Below are 20,097 nucleotides of genomic sequence, written 5' to 3'. Positions count from 1 at the left end.
GGATCTGCACCTGTGGCTGGAATGTTGCCGGTTCATATCCCGCAGCTGGCAGAGGAATCCTACTCCGTTGAGCCCCTGAGAAAGGCCCTTCACCCCAACTGCTCCAGGGGTGCAGTATAAATGTCTGACCCTGTGCTCTGACCCCAAGCTTCTCTCCCTGTCTGTGTGTCTCATGGAGAGCAAGCTGGGGTATGCGAAAAGACAAATTCCTAAGACAAGAAATTGTATATGGCCGAAAAGGTGATCTCTTTCAAAGACGTTGGGTGGACCTTGGGTGAAGTCAGTGTTTTTGTGTTAGAGTGTTGTAGGTTCATTTACAGGTCAGAGACATTCCTATCTTTGGGCACAGGTGAGTGAGATGGTCTCCTGCTCTTTAGCTTAAGCAGGGCTCAAGCCCTGTTTGCATCTTGGCATCAGAGCCCTCCCCATCTCCTTACGTGAAAGCACGACCTGGTGCTCTCTCCGTCTCTGCACTCGCTGAGAGCCAGCCAGCAAGCTTCCTGAGGCCGAGCCCCTGAGCCAGCACCTGGTCCCGCGTGACGACGACAAAGACAACGCGAGGAGGACAGAGCGAGGATGAAACCTCCGCCTGCCCTGGAGGATTAAAGATCAGGTTGGGCCTCGTGTGCACATACGGTCATCGCCATAAAAGACAGAGGCCCGTCTACACAGTGGTTTCTGTTGTGCAGGCCCCCTCTGGGAGGAACGATTCCACACATTCAGATTCAGATTCACACACCGATAAGGCAACTGCTGACTCACAGACCTGTCATAAACCAGCCGGCCTGCAGACTCAGAGGGAGAGGGATTAACCCCTAGCATACAAATCTTTTTTTCTCCCATTGCTGTGTGTGCACAACTTTACACGCAGAAAGAACAACACTGGGCAATCCTGCAATCCCCTAGTGCTTTGCTTTTGTGTTCTCTCTCTGACCAGGGGATTCACAGCATTCTGGGCTAAGAATGGCCACCAACTGGAGGTGGCTATTGACCCATCTAGCTAGCCTAACATTGAAAGACTATGTGCATGTCTTTGCTTAAGGATTAGCTTTTTTAAGGCCACTTTACAATAAAGTCACATTCCTAGTAGGGATTGTAGGATAAGGGAAGTCTATCCTGAAAAGAATAGGGTACAAAGCAGGACTACACCCAGGACAGGATGCCAGGCTTTGGAAGGTGGGAGGAGATTGGAGATTTGCAAGAAAAAACAACAACAACAACAGCAATGCAAACTTGGGAAGGACATGCAAGCTCCACACGGAAGTCACGCCAGTCCTGAATCGAACCCGTGACCCAAGAGCACAGGGGAAAAAAAAGGAAACTTTTTCTGGAGAGTGTTCCAGCAGCTGTCTTTAGTTTTGATTAATTCAAATCACACTTTACACCTTTCTTTGATTAAAGGGGTCAAATACTGCCTGATAAGAGGCTTGTGTGAAACACCTGCAGATGGCTGAGTTCTACTGGAGTGGCCCCGGCAGACTAAATTGAAGAAATGTGCCTTAATTATGTGCCTTAAGAGGTGCATGTTGATTGCATATTTAGTTACAGCTAGATTCACTTTAATTACCTTGTTTAGAACATTTTGTGCCCCATAGCACCACATTGAGGATTAAGACAGGTCGGAGCCCCTCATAACATTTTCCTGATGTTAAGTCTCTATTGGGACATTCAGATAATGAGCTAAAGCCCCAGGCAGAACCAAGCTGATTATGTGATCATGTACTGCACTGTACGTATTATGGAACTATTTGCATTTGTAATCCATTAAGGAATGCCCGATCAGTTACGAAACATTAAGATTGTCACATATCCCATCTTAATCTTTCAAATATATACAATCTCAATAAAAGTCCATTTTGTAATGTGCCGTAGTCAAAAAGCGTGCATATAAAATTACATCTGACTTACAAGAAGGAAGCTTTACATAATATTTGTATTAAAACAATAACAGCAGAAATCATTGCAGTACAGAAAGCTCGGGATCCAATTTGCATTTCGGAAATCCCATTTCTTATCAACATCGCGCAATCCCTAGGACGCAGGATTTGTACCATAGTCTTCTTCTGCATAGCTTTACACCTATGACATCTACCAGTAAGAATTTACTGTCACTATTAAAAGAGTTCATAAATCTGACTTTTTAGAATGAAATTAAATGGGTACAGCAGTACTACTCCTCCAACCTTTGGATTTGAACCTGTAACTACTCCGTTAGTAGTCCAGGAGCTCAAATCACCACACCACAGCGATGCCTAATTGCAACAAGTCCTCTAACAACAGTGCCTAGGTAATGTAAAAGTAGAGCTTAAATGGTATATTGAAAGAAAAGTCTACACACTTCCCTCACCTCCAACCACACAAAGTGGAATCAGCCAATTTTCCCAGAACAATTCCTGTGTTGTGTAACAGCCTTCCATGTGAACATCTGCGATGAGTTAATATGAATTAAAAAAGAATAAAGAGACAAGCCCAGACCTTGCCTCAAGCAGGGTCTGTAGTGAACATTTCATTGTAAAACGAAAGGGGTGGCACAGTGGTCAGGAATGCTGCCTCACAGTGTTGGAACCCTGGCTTCAATTCCGGACCTGGGGTGCCATCTGTGTGGAGTCTGTATGTTCTCCTCATGTTCACAAGGGTTTCCTCTGGGCGCTCCAGTTTCCTCCCACAGTTCGAAGACATACTCGTAGGTTAACTTGCTTCTCTGAAAAGGGAAGCCCTGACGCGAGCCTGCCTGTTTGTGTCTGTGTGCAATGGACTGGTGTCCCGTCCATGGAGGGTCCTGCTTTGTGCCTGTTGTTTGCTGGGTTAGGCTCCATTCGGTTCCCAACGGCTCTGAACTGGAAAAAGAGGTTTGTAAAATGGATTGATGTGAAGGAATACTTCCGTTATCCTGTTTTGTGTAGCAGAGCTGTCTCTACAAAACACACTCACGTGGAAGTTTCCAGTGAAATGGTGGAAAGTGAAGTGTGCATATCCCGTATATAGCAATTCAAAGCCAAAATCTCTCTTTATCACCCTTTATAGTGCAAAATTGTTTTTGGAAGCACAGCTTGACCACACAGTTTGACTAGACTGATTTGACAGTACATCAAAGATAAACATTTTTTGCTTGAGGTTCCGTGACTGGGGTAAGGTTGTTGCAGAGACACGCACATTGGCAGAAGCTGTTCCCAATGGAGGGCCCATGTGTTCCCCACAGCACTGCAACCAGCCCAATACTGAGGCCACCAACTGCTTGAGCAATTCATTGAAGACCAAAGAGACTGGAGAGAATGAAGAATTCAATAAGGCCTTTGAGGCCCCTGGTGTATGTTCGAACTTCTTGGCACTCCGAAACACAGTGAGTCAGTGTGTTGGACACCTACTGTACTCCGAGGGCCCAAAGCTTTTCTAATTACCATATAATACCATAATACTTTATTGTTTTATTTCTCAGAAGTTTGTTTTGCATCCAAGCAGCTATGGTTTAGACACACAGGGAGACGGGTACATACAAACAGTAGAAATAAACATTACACTCCAATTTAATAAAACATTACATAAAAGATGTCAACCCAAACACAGTCATTACACACCCTTCCTACAGGAATCCACGCAGATTACCACAACTAGTAAATTTATTCCCTCCCTACAATCACCCTCTATAGACCCCTACAAACCTCTATAATTGCCCCTATAAATATCATTTCATTCTTGCGCATAAACAAACACTCCTTTACTGTGAACTCAATTATTGAGTAGTTTGGTTGAATGAAAATAAAGGAGCTCCTCATTTTCTTATGTCTGCATTGAGAGACTCTAAAATGTCTGTTTGAAGGCATCAGTTGGTATTCAGGTCAAAAAACGCACTAATATATATATAGTACATATTTAAATTAAATATTCTTAAACCATTATTGGCAGTCTCGTGTAGAACTTCAAAGCATCCTGGAGGTGCCTCGTGAGACTTCTATGATGCTCTGTGATGCAGCTCAGTAGTCTGGGGTGTGATAAGGTAGACAGCTAGAACCCAGATCAACTGATTTTGGATCGAGTTCCTCGGTCACAGATGAACTGAAAGGAGCATAAAGGCATACAAGGGCATGGGTAATGTCAGTCCCCTAGATTCACAGCCCTGTTCACTGTATAAGTCTCTCTCACCTGAAAATCACTTTGTATGTGACAGATAATTAAAATATGCTAACTGGAAAAATTAAATAACTGAACTAAGCCATTTCCTTAGGTTCGTCTTTATCTGTTATTTAGACAGTGAACTATGTAACTGTCTGGAAGAATGCTGATACCTTATTTAGAGTCTTTGCAGGATATGAATTATCCTGATTTCATTTTTTCATAATCTTCACCTCATTTCTTGATTTCTAATAAATGTTGAAACTAGCAAGTGTAGGAAGCAGAAGTCTATATTTCAAAGCGAAAGACAGAGAAATGACTCTGTGTTTTCCCTGCACTTGGCAGTGTTTAATATTCATGCATAACAGCACAGACCTGAATAATGCTCTTGATGCTCTTTAATATACGGTATTTTATAAATGCCTGAGACATTAACCATTTATGTTTCTTTATTATAACACCTGGATTCAAAATCTGAAAACAACAGCAGCAAACACTTGGTTATCACTTTCTTCAGAGAAGAATTTGTTAGAATTGTGATTTTCCTGTAATCAATAAAATGAATTTATAAGTGTTTTTTTACTTTCATCACTTGTGCCAGGGGTGTGCAGCCTCTCCAAACTGGGGGACCACTTTTAAGACATCACATTGAGTGAAGGACCCACAAGTTTAAACAGAAAATCAGTTGGAATGTGTATTAATTATTAAAATTGCAGCCCTTTGTCTTCAAGTATGAAGACAGGATCAGCAGACCCTACAGAAGCAATATTGAAGAGAAAGCGCTGAGCTGATACAATTGATTTTAGCCTCAGCTAAACTTGAAATGAAATGTTTCCCTTTTCCAGAAAGTTGCAGCACTGGGGAATCATTATGTCACTGCTCTCTCTGGAGCTGCAGTTGTAAGGAAGCAGTTGGAAACAGTCCCTGATAGAGCTGTTCTATGTTCAGTATGCATTCTGTTTTACTGCAGAGCTCTGCCGTAATAGACTTAGGAACCCACAACCATAACACCACTTTGTCAGTAGTGCATGATTCAGACCTCCATGGCTGTCTCTCGGTCTGCATCTGCGTTAGGCTATACATTGTGAGAATGGCCAGGTCACCAGCCTTCTGCACTGTTGTGTGCTCGGTGTTGTGTCTCTCATACATGGAAAGGCTGCTGATGTAAATAACGGAACAGAAGCACAGAAGTCAGAAAGAGGCTTTCTTTATGTAAAAGAGCTGGAAAGATGTAATTACATTTATACTTCCATTTACGGGCCTTTGGGAATTCAGGGAGGTCAGTGTGTTTTCTGTTATAGGAATCACCATGTTAACTATCTCACCAGCCCTGCCAAAATCAAGCGCATTGTGCACTACAAAACCAAGCACTGGGAATTCTGGCTCAGTTCTGACATGACCAGATTTCTTTTTATGGGACATCTGTGGGTCTTCTTGGCTTTACGGACAGGCTTGTGGTATGAATATGCCCTTGTTTCTGCAAACTGTTATGTTTTGGAGTGTTGCTCTTCATTTCTGTTGAAGCCATTTAGCTTTTAGAACTCCTGGAACTCAACTCCTTCTCTCAGATCATATCTTGGGCCAGGATGTTCCTGAAGAAGAGGTATTAGTCTAAGGAGGATATACTGTACTGCACCTTTCATCCCATAAGGTTCAAGGTGCTTCACAGCAAGTTAAACCTGGATGTTTGTCTTGACCTGAAGACTGAGATTTTGGAATCTTTATAATCTCTGGTACTCACTGGCATCTGTCAACAAGTGAACCAAAGCATACAGACTATTAATCAAACAATGCAAATTCTCATCAAATTAATTTGTACAGAATTCTAACAGTAAAAAGTGGGAATTTCATGTGCTAGAGGGAATACATTTAAATGTATTATTTAGCATATAATTCGTTAAAATGATAAAAGTCACACATACAACTGTGCATTATTCCTTAGACAGAAAAAAATAATTTAAAAAAAACTTTTGTTTATTTATTGGCTAACATTTCCAGACTGTTGAGACAATTTCAAATGGGTTCATTAAAGTCTACTTCAATAGATTGAGATGTTCTATTTCTATATTGGGCTAAACTGGCATTTCTGGAGTGCAGCACCATTACAAGTGCAGTTCACAGTTATCCATCGTCTCCGCTACAAAACTGTCGTGAAGTGTTTCAAAACAATTGAAGAGGTATTAGTCGAAGGAGGATACTACTATTCTTCCTCCTGCTTCTAGTAATAAAAATAAAAACAATAACTGTGCATTAGGAATATGAAAACTAAGCGTTACTCCTTCTTGTATTCTCATATGAGAAAGTCTGTCTATATTCAACAGTATGTATTTCAGAAGAAGAAAAGACAATAAACGATAAACTAAATGTAACCTGTTAGCATTGGTATTATTTGTTTAATTGGCATGAATTAATAGGTAAAAAATCTGTTGTGGGAGCAACATTTCATTCCAATATGGATAGGCACTTTATTTGATTAGTCTGACTGAATAATAAGTTCAAGACAAGAGAATGCTCCTGCATTCACTAATGTATTTTTGCCTGTGCTTTAATGCAAAAGGATGTATGGGCCAAAAATGGCAGCCTCACGGGTTTTCTAATGTTATGCAAATACAGACAGTCCATTAAAACGTCAGTTCAGGAGATGCCTCCACCTACAAATCATTGCAGGACGTGCAAGAAACTCACTCAACAGCTCCGTCTTTGTGCTGTCCAATCGATCTTCTTGTTACATACACCTTGTGAAAAAAAATGTTGTGTCAGTGTTGGAAGAGAAAGAAGAAAGTAAATGAATGAGGATAGAAATAGTAATTTGCTGTTGTAAGAAACCAGATCTATTGGAGATAACTTTAAATCAGTCCACACTCCAGCTTCCTGAGAGTTAGAATTTAACCAGTGTTTACGTTTCTTTAACTCACCGACAACGTGAAATCTGCTTTGAAGAGATGCATTTGTCCAAATAGGCTCATGACTAATTTGGCTCAATTTTTCAGGTCTTAAGGATAGAAATCTGAAAATTCCTGCAGGCATGCTGCCCTAAAAGATCTGTGATCAACTGTATGAAGCAGCCTAAATAAAAAAAAAAATCCCCTTAATGTCTTCCAAGTTACTTTGTGTTGTACAAAGCAGTCAAACACATTGAAGTCAATGCCCTAATTAAGGCAAAATGGATCCATATTTAATGCTTGCAGTTTTTTATGTAACTAGGCCTAGGGCTGAGGACCTGTGTTCTGAAGTATCCCTATGGGTACTTCTTGAAGACTCTCCTGAAAAGAGTATATTCTGTTTGATGATTTTAAAACTGGAATAAAATGTAATGCATGATTCATGGCCCAGTGAAAACTACTGTACTTTCCACAAGGGGCATTTCAAATAATGATAGAAAAAATAACTTGAGATAAAAATCCTTATAATTTTTAGAGTTCCAATACAAAAACAGTAGACGTTTTTCTGTTGGAAATCTTTTGGCATACAATACTGGCATCTGATTTTTTAGATCAAATCAGTTTTGCCAAATTTCCATTTAAAACTATTTACTATACAGTATATCAAATGTACATAAACTGCATCTATGTTATACATAACAATAAAGTAATCTTAAACTAACAGGGTTTATTTATTTATTGGTTTATTTATTTAAATATTTATTTAGGGTTTGTTTATTTAAATATGTTCTTTTTTATATATACTCAAACATTCTCCCAAGAAAACTCTGTTTGTACTGCATCCTGCAAAGTGCTTGTTCTGATTCTTGAGGTACATTTCACTTTGACAACACCACTTTCCTAAACATTCTGTCCTTATTTGCTTTTAAGTTCCAATGTGTGTAATCTCAATTAAAAATGTATGTCCATTCTCAAAAGCCTCTTGCTGCTGGTGAGGATCACAGTAATGTGGAATATTACCTGGACATAGAAAGTGCAAGACTACACCCTCTTAGGGACACTACTCCATCACAGGACACACCCACTGGGACAATTTGAAGATGCTAATTAATCTGGACAGCATGTCTTTGGGAAACACAGGGCGAAAACTGAAGCACCTGGTACCAACCCAAGCAAGCATGAGAACATTCAAACTCCACACAGAAGGTGTCACAGTCCTGGGTTGAAACTGGGATCTAAGAGCTGTAGCACCACTGTGCCAGAAATGATCATTGCAATGGTTGGATGTCAAAATATATTTTGGGATTTATTACTATATGGTCTTCAACTAATAAATAACATTATTGTTGTTATTCCCAAATATAGCTTTTGCTCAAGAACAAAAATGAATAACAATAGGTAACAATTATTATGAATTATTCATAACTAGTATTCCATAGTGAAAATATGTGTTGCAAATCTTGTCACTGTTGTCCCGTGTATTTTTAGTGTTCCAAAAGTAGCTAATAATCAGGATGTTGCAGCAAGTCTAATATGGAGTAACAGCAATAATATGAAACTAATATGAACATCTCAGATATAAAGACAAACGCTGCCTGACATTTAATAGCTCAGATTGAACAAGGCCTACTGACATATGAAATATGAAATCCTTTAGCATCCTGTTTGTACTGCGGTAACTCCATCCCGCACTTGAAAATACAACGCTATACTAATTTTATTCACAGTGCCTTGGATAGGCTGAGTGGACCAAATGACACCACCCCACTGTGGTAGGCTGACAAAGTCCTATCCAGGTATAATGTCAACAGTACTTGCTTCCTTAGGAGGGCTAAATACTAGTTCAGTGGATACATTTTACTTTGCATATCTTCTTTGCAGGCTCTGCCAACATTCAACCTCCTTTAGGCTGATCATTACAATTTTAAATAAAAATAAAAGTATTTTTGAAAAAATACAGACAACGTGTAAGTCTTTTTATCCATCGTCTTCGCTACAAAACTGTGGTGAAGTGTTTCAAAACAATTAAATAGAAGTATTTTTAATATATGAACTGGGTAGAAATACCATACACTACACCACCAAAGCACATTTGTCACGCGAGACTTTATTTTCCGTGTCTCTCGTGTTTGAGACTGGATTGGTTGCAGCTCGCAAGGCCTGTGCGTCGCTTCCGCATCCGGGTCTTCTGTCCCAGTGTTATCGCGTCAATTTCCTGTAGAAAGGAATGATGGCGGCTGGAGGCACTGAGTTCTTGCTTTTTTAATAACAGTGATCTTTGGGGTTTTGCCTGCACTTCCATGGGGCGACGGCGCATCGACCCCGCCAAGACGACCGTTATACACCCAAGGGATACTCCGAGGGCTTCCAGGGGTCTTTACGTCTTCTTAGGGGACATAAGAACCAAGAGACTGCTAATGGTTTCTTTTTGACTGTTGGTTGCTGAACTAGTTGTGAACGTCCAGCGCTTTATTTTCCTTTTTTGTTTGATTTTTGAAAATGGCCCCCGTACAGATTGGTTCAGATGGCCAACTGGTGCCTGCCGGGGGTCCCACATCGGCTCCCCAACCTCCTCCTCCAGGGGCTCCCGCTGGGACTCCGGCCACACACGGGGTCCGACTGAGTGTGCTGATTGAATTTCTCCTCCAGAGGACTTACCATGAAATCACCCTCCTGGCCGAGCTGTGAGTGTTAACACCGCCGACCCCTGCAATGGCTAGTTCATAAATTCAGTCGTAGATTGCACACGCCCTGATGTCGTCTCATGCATTTGTAATTCCACTCGCTAATAAGTAGAAATTGCTGCATGAAGTCAAAGTGCAGCTTCAGTGATGTATTAAGACAGGGGAGAGTTCGAGCTGATTTATTGCTGTTATTGTTTTCAGTATGTAATTGAAAAATAGGCTGAAAGCTTTTCACCTCTCTGTCGTCGTCACTTCTCCGGTGAAATAATATCTATATACTCAGTGCAGGGAGAGATGCTTATCTCTTTCTCTGTCTAGGTTTTCCTGCTAGAAAAAAACAAATGAAGAAAGTGCTTAAGTTGGTTAGTTTCTTTTAGGGTTATATACTCGGGGAAATATTTTAGTCTTTGAATTTGAAAATGGCTTTGAATTTCCCCTCCCTTATATCTTTAAGAGACGTGTTGGGCTCTTGAAGCCATTTAAATGGGATGGCATTAGACGGGTTGCCAGTAAGTTGTAAAGATAAAGCTTTGCATTTGGATTCCAGACTTTATATTTTCACTGAAAATGTATTTTACACTGTTTAATGTTAATACTTTGTGCAGAACAGCTCACATTTAGCAACATACATTTAAGGCCGAGACGTGCGCACGAAAGTATTTAGGCAGGCACAGAAAAAGTGTAGCCCTGTAAGCTGGAGTCCTGCAGGTACTGCATGTAATAATAATAATAATTAATAATTGCTTGCTCTTATATAGCGCTTTTCTGGACACTCCACTCAAAGCGCTTTACAGGTAATGGGGACTCCCCTCCACCACCACCAATGTGCAGCATCCACCTGGATGTGTCAATTAGCAACAGTTTAAGATCTGTAAAAGCATCCGAGCTCCGCTAATTTAAATTCAGTTAAAACTAAGCACATGGGCTTCTCACATGCTATCATTTGAGTGTTTTGCTTTTCCTCTGGGTTTTTGGCCTGCTTTTGCTGTATCTGTTTGGTCTGCAGCTGTAGGGTCATGACCTCTCTGTTCAAGACCTGTGTACGGCACATTGTTAGCGCTCAGCTTTACTTGTGTGCCTGAAGTGTAGGTGAGCCATTTCTTCTCCAGCTCAGGTGGTCCTGTGTGAGAATAATGTAATGCAACTTGCCCAGATGCAATCACTTTGCCATTCAGCGTATAGACCACAATTTAATGTGAGACTCGATTTTGTGATGTTCTTATCGAGAAGCATGGGTTAAAGTTCCAGAATTGCCTGTTTCTCTTTGAACATGCTGTAGTGTTCTGAGTCCTGTTGTGGAATAGATACATTTAAGTGATGGTGTGGACACAGCTTCTTTTAAATTGACTTTTAAATTTAGACCCCTGGAGTCTAAATAGAGGCCGAGGGAACTCCATTTGACAGTTTTAACATTAATTCCCTCAATGATGTTTGCACAGGATTTCTTTAAAGCTCTTGATTTAACCCTTGTTACGACCCCCCCAAAGAGGCATACTGTCGTGGTATGTTATGTTGCTTTTTGTGTTTCATACGTACTTGAACAGGGCTTGTTTTAACTGATTTTTATACTCATAGTATTGATAATGATTCCTGTTATGTCCTGGCATTCACACCGTGACACTGTAGAAACATACAGCTAGAATTAAAATCTTTTATTAAAAATAAAACCCAAGAAATTGAAATAGTTTCTGCCACTTTTAGTAATGACATATGTTCCTGTTTCTTCCTCTTGGGGTTTTTCCTTATCACTCCCTTTGTGCATTTGGCCTTTTGAATTTCTTTGTAATTCTGCAGGTTTCTCTCAGCGTCTTTGTCCCACACAGTTGGTACTGGTTAGTTTGAGCGTTTCCACGGTAGATTGGGTGGCCAAATCTAGGCCTTTACTTCAGATGGCCTCCTGTGTTCTCAGCTGGAGCTTCCGAGCTGCTGACAGGTTTGGAACCCCAGCTGTGCAGTGCGTGCTATTTTGGCTTGCCTGTCCTGTTGCATTAGGACATCTCCTCGTGGTCTGTAGCGCCCCATGCAGGGAGGGGAGAGCCCTGGGTGTGCTGTGATCAGCCCCTGTCAGATCCGCTCTGCAGGGGCGCCGATCGTGCCCTTTTCGTGACAGTCGGAGCTGGTGATGGACCTTGCTGCTTTGATGATGCTCGTTAATCAGTGTCCTGCCACACCCCTGGGGGTATTTACTGCCTTGCCTCGGATCAGCAGACAGCCTGACAGCTCCGACTTGAGGGTCGTCCAGGGGTGTGTTAGACAAGAGGCTTGTAAGGGGAGGTTTTTGCATTGCAGTCAAGACCTGCAAAAGAAGCATGTTTTTTCTTAAAATTTTATGAGAAGCTGTTGTCTTCCCTATTACACAGCACTTTGATCTATTGCATGGTTTTGTCTTTAGATTCTTTACGTTAGCCTATGTGCATTTGGTCCAGTTTAGAAAAAGTGTCTCCGAGCCTTTTTTAAAGGCTCCACATATCCAGCTGTGTAGCTAGTGAGCCGTCTGTTGTCTAACCCCATTTGTAGTTTGGTCTTTTTCTTGGTTTACCTCTACCTCTCTTTGAGTGACTGCACAGTCTTTAAGAATGCTGCTGTTCTCCATGTCATCCCATTTCGAAATCATTCTGCGCTACACCACACCATAAGGTTTTCTAAGCCAGGTGTAATGTAAGTACTTAGGCTAGGCTACAAATGGGGGGAACCCGTCCAGCCTGTTTGGTACACAGTAGCTAATTGATCCCAGGGTTTTGCTCATCCCAGCTGTTTCTTGAAAGATGGCAGGGAAACAGCTTCCTTGAACATATGGAGGTCTTCAGGCAGGACTGTCTGGCTGGTGCAGGTACACTGTTAGTCAGAGTGTCCTTGGTTATAGCACTGGCCTTGAAAGGTGCTGTTGCAGTCCAAACAGCTCTGGGCAATTCTTGGTTCTGTACTCTTAATGTTCTTTTTGTTTTTATAATTTCAGCCTTCCCAGGAAGACGGACATGGAAAGGTAAGTTTCTGTTGGCGTTACGTTCAAATTAAAGGATTAGGAGTAGCCAAGAACAATCCCCGGAAGTGTTTGCTTAATGTGTACTGAATCAAGTACTCTGAGGCTTTTTTCAGGTTCCACCCAAAGTGAAGTATTGCAAGTAGTGAGCCTGTGGCCCTGACTCAGTCCCCTTCGGATGTTGATACAGTAATTCTGAACTGTGGCCTGATTTCGTCTACAAGTTGGAGTCCGATTTTTGAGGTTTTGAGAAATCAAGTTTTAGTTGTCTGTTGGCGTTTCTTTGTGCACATTTTCTATACTGTGCCCTTCAATCTATATAAGATAAATTTGCCAGATCAGCAAAGGTAAGCAAGAGTTTAAATGTCAGTTTCTTTCTGAGAAGCCTGTTAAGGAAGTGTTCCAGAGTTTTAAGATTTTAAATGCTCTCGGCTGCTCCGCTTTCCCTTCTCAATAATCAGAGTTTGGGAATCTCATTCAGTTGTCAAAGGTGTCAGAAAAAGAGGCTGTCGTTATTTCCCGGACAGCGTAAATTCATTTTTTCAGCATTTTGCTGAAAGTCCAAGCAAAGTGCAGCTCATGACGTGGTGTCCTTTCTCCGGATCCGCCAGGAAAATCGAGATCGTGCAGTTCGCCAGCCGGACCCGGCAGCTCTTCGTCCGCCTGCTGGCTCTGGTGAAGTGGGCCAGCAACGCGGGGAAAGTGGAGAAGTGCGCGGTATGTTGCCTTTGCACCTGAAGTTTCTTTACCGGTCACCCTTCAGTTCAGGCAGAGAGGTTCCTGTTAGGTTCCTGACATAGTGCGTATATCCGTAATCACATATAATCAGAACACCCCCTTCCCTTCAACAAGTAAAATCAATTGTAAGAATGGCCATGTACAATTTCTCATATTAGGAATTTGTCTTTTCGCATACCCCAACTTGCTCACAACTTGAGACACACAGACAGGGAGAAAGGCCTGGGGTCAGAGCGCAGGGTCAGCCATTGTACAGCACCCCTGGAGCAGCTGGGGTAAAGGGCCTTGCTCAGGGGCCCAATGGAGTAGGATTCCTCTGCCGGGCCCGGGATACAAACCAGCAAACTTCCAGCCACAGGCACAGATCCTTAGCCACAGAGCCACCACGCCGCCCGTGTAATAGTGTGTTAGTATGTATATGTGGTTTCAAGTATTGCAAAACCATTAATACAGCTTAACTTACGGGGCAGAGCGGTGGCTCTGTGGCTAAGGATCTGCGCCTGTGGCTGGAAGGTTGCCGGTTCAAATCCCGCAGCCGGCAGAGGAATCCTACTCCGTTGGGCCACTGAGCAAGGCCCTTAACCCCAACTGTTCCTGGGGCGCCGTACAATGGCAGACCCCAGGCTCTCTCCCTGTCTGTGTGTCTCATGGAGAGCAAGCTGGGGTATGCGAAAAGATCATTCCTAATGCAAGAAATTATAAAGGGTTAATAAAGTGATGTTGTTATTATTATTAACTTTTCTTGACTTGCCTTTTCCCCTTTGTACTTATTTTTTGGTTTACAAGCAATATTGAGATTCATGCCACATGATAAAGAAAGCACAGGTGTGCTATAGGCTCTGTAACTGGATCCCAATGTATAGCTCAGGTGGGTGCCACGCCAGATTGGAATTTGTGAAATTTCCCGCAATTTTGAATTTTCATTTAGTGTTTGTATTTTTTTTGTTGCTGAGCACAAATACACAAATATGTGTAAAAATCTTTAGTGTAAAACTCGAGTCTGCTGTGTATGTGTGATGGAGGGGACCCCCAGAGATCTACACCAGCACTACTACTGTTGTATATGCTCAGTGATTGATTTCAGTGCTCTCGGGTAACCCCTGTTCCAGATACCTGCTGGCCCACTAGCTAGTGTCACTGTAGTAAGGAGACGGCATTACGATCTGGCTAACGGTGAGACTTGTCTCTCCTGGGACAGATGATCTCCAGTTTCCTAGACCAGCAGGCCTTCCTGTTTGTGGACACGGCAGATCGTTTGGCATCGCTGGCGAGGGACGCCCTCGTTCACGCCCGCCTGCCCAGCTTCGCCATCCCCTTCGCCATCGACGTGCTCACCACGGGATCCTACCCCCGCCTGCCCACCTGCATCAGGGTAAGCAGCGCCAACGCAGCCCAGCCACCGAGCTCTGCAGGCAGGCCTTCCTGTTCGCTCACAGTAGAGCCACACTTTCTAATTACTAAAACAAAAAGGATGGCAGTGAGATTGTAAAGTGTCTCTAGAGGCATGTGCTTTTTGTGTTTGTGGCATTGTAGATTTGTTGCAAAGGAACTACACAAAGTGCTTTTTCAGTGTGGCCCAAGGACGGGTCTTCTGGACATTTCTTTTACATTTTTATACATTCTTCTATTGGAGAAGTTGCATTAATATTGCTGCTGCCAAGGAGTAGTTAGAAAAACAGTTCTGGGTTATTAAAGAGTTAACTCGGGCTCATTAGTGACTGCTTGACGTCTGAACATAATTTTCAATGTGGGGGTTTCACTTTCAGATAGGAGAAGTTGGTTTGTGCTTAGCTTTTTTTTTAGCAAATATTAATCAAGTTGTCCATGACAATCTGGTCTACAGAAAGCAGTAAGTAAAAATCCTGCCGTTTTTTTTTAAAAGCACATTTAAATGATATTGATGTTGCTGTTGCCATCTCTGTGAGTCTGCTGGGAGTCGTGAACAATGTGTTAATGCTCAGATGAAAGCGTTTAAGAGATTCAAAGCACAAGAAGCTGTTTGGATTGTTGGACATGTGGTCTTCAACTTTTTTTTCTGTACTGAGCAGCTTCACAGGCAAGTCTTTTACACAGACTGAGTCACTTGGGGAGCGCTGCCAAGAAAAACCCAGCATAATTTACCTTAATTACAGAGACTGCATTTCTGCAAGATCTGACAGACATCTTTTTCTTTCATCACTTCTTCCCGATATCAGCTCTGTCATTGTGCCGCGGTCTCCCAGCTCCATGGAGAGAGCGCTAATAAATTTGAAATCCGTCTGCGTCGCTGAACTTCACTACAGATTCATTTGATGCACATCACTTAGGCACAGTTTCATTTCTCTTCTGTTCTCTCGGTTCATCAAATAAAAAAAAAAGTAATTGATAATATGTGACAGTCCAGGGATTTGGGCAGCTGTTCTGTTAATTATAATTAACTCTGCTGCCAGCAGTCCCAGAAACGAGAGTAAGCATCAAGAGTTTGACCGAGTTTTTTTTTTTTGAAAAGGCAGCAACTCGGTCCATTCCAGTCTCAAGTCTGCAATCACTCACTCCCCTTCCTGCAAAATATTAAGACTTGCATCATATTTGCTGTTTTTACAGCTAAATACCATATGACATTATTCTTTTAATACCCTAATTTTGCAAAAATTAGGACGGCCAGCTTTTGATGTTTGTGCATTGTTTCTCTTCCTGCCTTTGAAGCGTTAAGTAGGAATGTTAAACCCTTTAAGAATCTTAATAGTTGTGCATATCTGATGGGTTTTTTTCTACTAACTTTTGTTGCTAAACTTTTCTTTTTCACTGTAAGGCGGACATGATCGCTACACAACCTGATTCATTAACCATATACTGTATGTAATCATGCCTGATATCAAAGCATAAATAGCTACAAAGAGGAATAGCTCATTCAGCATGCATTTAGGCAGCAAGCAATTTAAATTGCAGTCAGATGATGGAGAGAAAAAAGTTTGTTAGTGCAATTAGCTCAACACCACTTTTACCCTCTGTGTGGCGAAAACGGTCATATGAACTCGGTATTGCTGCTAGTAGTATTTGCTGACACAGGAGATTTAAAGGTGAGTAACTGAGGTAGTGATGAGTTCTGAAAGCTAACAGCCTTGTTTGTAAATATGAAAATGCTCCTCTCTACAGACCTAATTTTGAGTTGTCACTTTCCTGAGTCTAAAAACACTCTAGCAGAGCTCTCATAGTTATCTTTAGAGCAGAGATGACATTTAGAGACTACTTGGACTACTGGTGCACCTCTGAATTCTGGCATCAGACACTTTTTTTTTTAAAGCTTTAAAGGTTGAGAATTTCCACCCACGTTTTGAAAAGTGACGTTGGTATTCATAGGCCATTGGTATTCATGTGTCTATAAGTGTTTTTTTACTTTGCTTCTATAGCTGCCAAGCCCTTCAGTGTATTCTTGCTGTATCCTTGAGTCTGATGTCTGCTTGCAGGATAAGATTATCCCCCCCGACCCCATCACCAAGGCAGAGAAGCAGGCCACCCTCAGTCAGCTCAACCAGATTCTGCGGCACAGGCTGGTCACCACAGATCTGCCACCCCAGCTGGCCAACCTCACTGTGGGTAAGCCCAGCCTCACCCTGAGACTGCTGTTGACCCTCTCACCTCGGACATTGGATTGGTGGTGAAAGGGCAATAGCTTTGACTGAGTCAGAGTTTTTAACACCCTCCTTTGTCTCAAGAAGGCCTGCCGTGTTTCTGAAGGATCACCACTGCTTTTGCTTTGTTCCCTGGGAATGAAACTCATATTTGTTGACTGCTCTTTATGGCTAGAGAAAAGAAACAACCTTGTAGTCCATTACCTTTATCTCTCTCTTTCTTTTTATTTCGGTCTGTCCTGAGATGCGAAGAATAAAAAGTCCATTCTTTTGTATGCTTCGTGACCATACAGTAATGACAGCTCATATTTTTTTGCCTTAAGATGGCAGATTTTGACCAGTTTATTTTAAATGTTAGGACGCTTAATAGAATAGGAGATCCCATCCATGGGATATGTTTTTGGTGGTAAGATTTCCAAGTATGTTAGCACAGGGTACTCTGTAACACTGGTTCTTGTATCGGTGAATTTGCATTCCTCTCGACGTCTGTGCTGTGCAGCCAATGGGCGTGTCAAGTTCCGGGTGGAAGGGGAGTTCGAGGCCACGCTGACGGTCATGGGAGACGATCCAGACATACCCTGGCGGTTGCTCAAGCTAGAGATTCTAGTGGAAGACAAGGAGACGGGAGGTGAGTCTAATCGCTTGCAGCCAGAGGCCCAAGAGCGGGGATCTTGGCATTTGTTGATGCTCAGCTTCTGTTGTGATAATTTGAAAGGCAATATGCTGCCGGTACCACTGATGTCATCAGAATACTGTTTAAACCTGTTGTTCAGTTATTAAAGCACCCCCTAGAGCCTTAGGAAGAGCAGATCATGTGCCTCATATGCTAATTGAGAGGAGTGTCCCATGAAATGGGGAGGAGGAACAAATAGACAAACCTGAACATGGGACTCCTAGAGTAGCATAGAAAATAAAAACATAAAACAACAAAACAAGTGACATCAAGTAGGAGCAAGACAGGAAAACACCAAGCACAGAGTGGAGTGTTCCCAAACATTGTCCTTAAATGACCTGCAGTGCCCGCAGTTGACTTCCATGCAAGAGGTTGGTTACAGTTTTTTTCGCGGTGGTTATGGAAGTGCTGAGAGACACTTGGAACATTTTTTCATTGGGCATGCATGTTTTAAAACAAAAACAGGAAAGTACCTGTCCTTGAGTGGCCAAATCAGTCCTGACTCCAAATCCTATTGATAAACTGTGGAGAGTTGAAAATTGCTATTAAAAAGGCATCCCCAAGAATGTGAGTAAATCTGCTAGGAATAATGGGGAAAAATTGCACCAGGCTGATGTACCCAAAAATACTAATTTGCTTCCGCCAAATATTGATTTCACAGGTTTGAATGGTTACATAATCAACATATTGTGGTCTTTTTCTCTTCAGTTTTTTTATGTTAACAGTAACTTATCTTGCTTTCTGGAGACGGAAGATAGAGCATTCAGACTTCAGCCTTTAACTGAAGAAAAGAAGCTTAAAAATGTGTATGCATCATATTGTAATCTCATGAAATTCAGACACTTCCTCAGGTGTCATATCTAAAAGGTATAAGATCACTTAATTGGCCATATACAATTTCTTGTATTAGGAATTTGTCATTTCGCATACCCCAGCTTGATCTCCATGAGACACAGACAGGGAGAGAAGCTTGGGGTCAGAGCGCAGGGTCAGCCATTTATGCGGTACCTCTGGAGCAGCTGGGGTTAAGGGCCTTTCTCAGGGGCCCAACAGAGTAGGATTCCTCTGCTGGCGGCGGGATATGAACCGGCAACCTTCCAGCCACAGGCGCAGATCCTTAGCCACAGAACCACCGCACCGTAGGTCTTAAAGAAAAACCTGAAATGTTTTCTCAAAAAAATATAGAACTAAAGTAGTTAAAAATGGTAAATGACCTTCTGAGGTAGAGCTTATTGCATTTTCACGTGGTTGATTGATGCACTTCTGAACACTAAGGGACATGGGATTTCAGGATATTCAGACTTTGCTTTTAGTCTCTGGCAGCCGTTATCCAGGACTGTTTGTCTGGATTTCAGCTCGGTCCCTTCAGCATCAAAGCTGCGCCAGAGCAGCTGTGGAATGATAATTGTTGTGAAAAGGGAAGTGCAGTGCAGCAGATATTTTCCAAACTTTCTTTGATCATCTTGCTCTTTAGAGTGTGTAGTGTAAACTGTAAACATGTCAGTTCCATATGAGGAATTACAAAGGTTTTTTTTTAGGTACATTTCTAAAACAAGTCTTGATTCCATGCACAGCAAAAAAGAGAAGTGTCTGTTGTGAGACAAAATGAAATGGGAATACTTTTGGGGATTTTAAAGAAACTTTGAGTAAAAGAAAACATAGATTAGTATTCTCTAGTCCTGGTCTTGTGCTTACGTGCTGAATTCCTATCTTCTCTGAAAATACTGGATTTGATGGCGAGCACCCACATGCGTAGAAAGAGTGAGGGGAAAAATGAAAGAGTGAAGAAGATTTGTTTAGGTTAAGAATGATCTCATTTACTGTGTTTTTTACTGAAGGCAAAGGAAAAGCTTGCACATTGTTCCCATATCCAAATGGGTTTTCTACATTTGCTACTGTTACTTCCTGCAGTCTAAAGGCAGTCTCTCTGGGTTAAATGTTGTGTGTAAATGGCATCCCATCTGGGGATTGTACAAACCCATTGTGGATTTTAGCCTGGACACCAGGGTTAACATTACCTCTCTTAGACGTAATACTATGAAATCTCAGTATAACATCTCATTGAAAGGCAACAGCCTGGCTTTCAGTAGAGGCCTCCTATCCCAGTACTGGCCCAGTACTGACTACAGGGGCCTTGTCCAGCCTTGAATTCTGAAGCCTTGACCTGAGTTCAGGTCAGATCAGGCTACAGGCTTTTCGCATGGCACGCAAAAACAAATTTCGTACCTCTTGGCAGCACATGAAGCCACACCTGCTGTTAAAATATAAAGATAAAATATGTTAATATGGGCGGTGCGGTGGCTCTGTGGCTAAGGATCTGCGCCCGTGGCTGGAAGGTTGTGGATTCGTATCCCGCGACCTGCAGAGGAATCCTACTCCTTTGGGCCCGCTGTACAATGGCTGACCCTGCGCTCTGACC

At 42.1% G+C, this 20,097-nt stretch overlaps 1 protein-coding gene across 1 annotated transcript in view; it reads left to right on the top strand.

Moving 5' to 3' along the window:
• The first annotated feature begins 9,187 nt into the window (after nucleotides 1–9,187).
• The window catches only part of med14 (mediator complex subunit 14), a 42,839-nt gene continuing 31,929 nt past the window's right edge, over nucleotides 9,188–20,097 (top strand). The window contains exons 1-6 of the mRNA XM_088913232.1: nucleotides 9,188–9,676; nucleotides 12,633–12,659; nucleotides 13,268–13,373; nucleotides 14,593–14,766; nucleotides 16,841–16,970; nucleotides 17,505–17,633. Of these exons, the coding sequence (XP_088769358.1) occupies nucleotides 9,492–9,676; nucleotides 12,633–12,659; nucleotides 13,268–13,373; nucleotides 14,593–14,766; nucleotides 16,841–16,970; nucleotides 17,505–17,633 (751 nt within the window). The 5' untranslated portion in view covers nucleotides 9,188–9,491. The remainder of the gene's footprint in view (nucleotides 9,677–12,632; nucleotides 12,660–13,267; nucleotides 13,374–14,592; nucleotides 14,767–16,840; nucleotides 16,971–17,504; nucleotides 17,634–20,097) is intronic.

Source organism: Atractosteus spatula, chromosome 4 (assembly GCF_055471065.1).
Source record: "Atractosteus spatula isolate fAtrSpa1 chromosome 4, fAtrSpa1.hap1, whole genome shotgun sequence".
In the NCBI taxonomy this organism is placed as follows: Eukaryota; Metazoa; Chordata; class Actinopteri; order Semionotiformes; family Lepisosteidae; genus Atractosteus; species Atractosteus spatula.
Note: the sequence above shows the minus strand (reverse complement) of the source record. Positions and strands in the feature narration are given on the sequence as shown.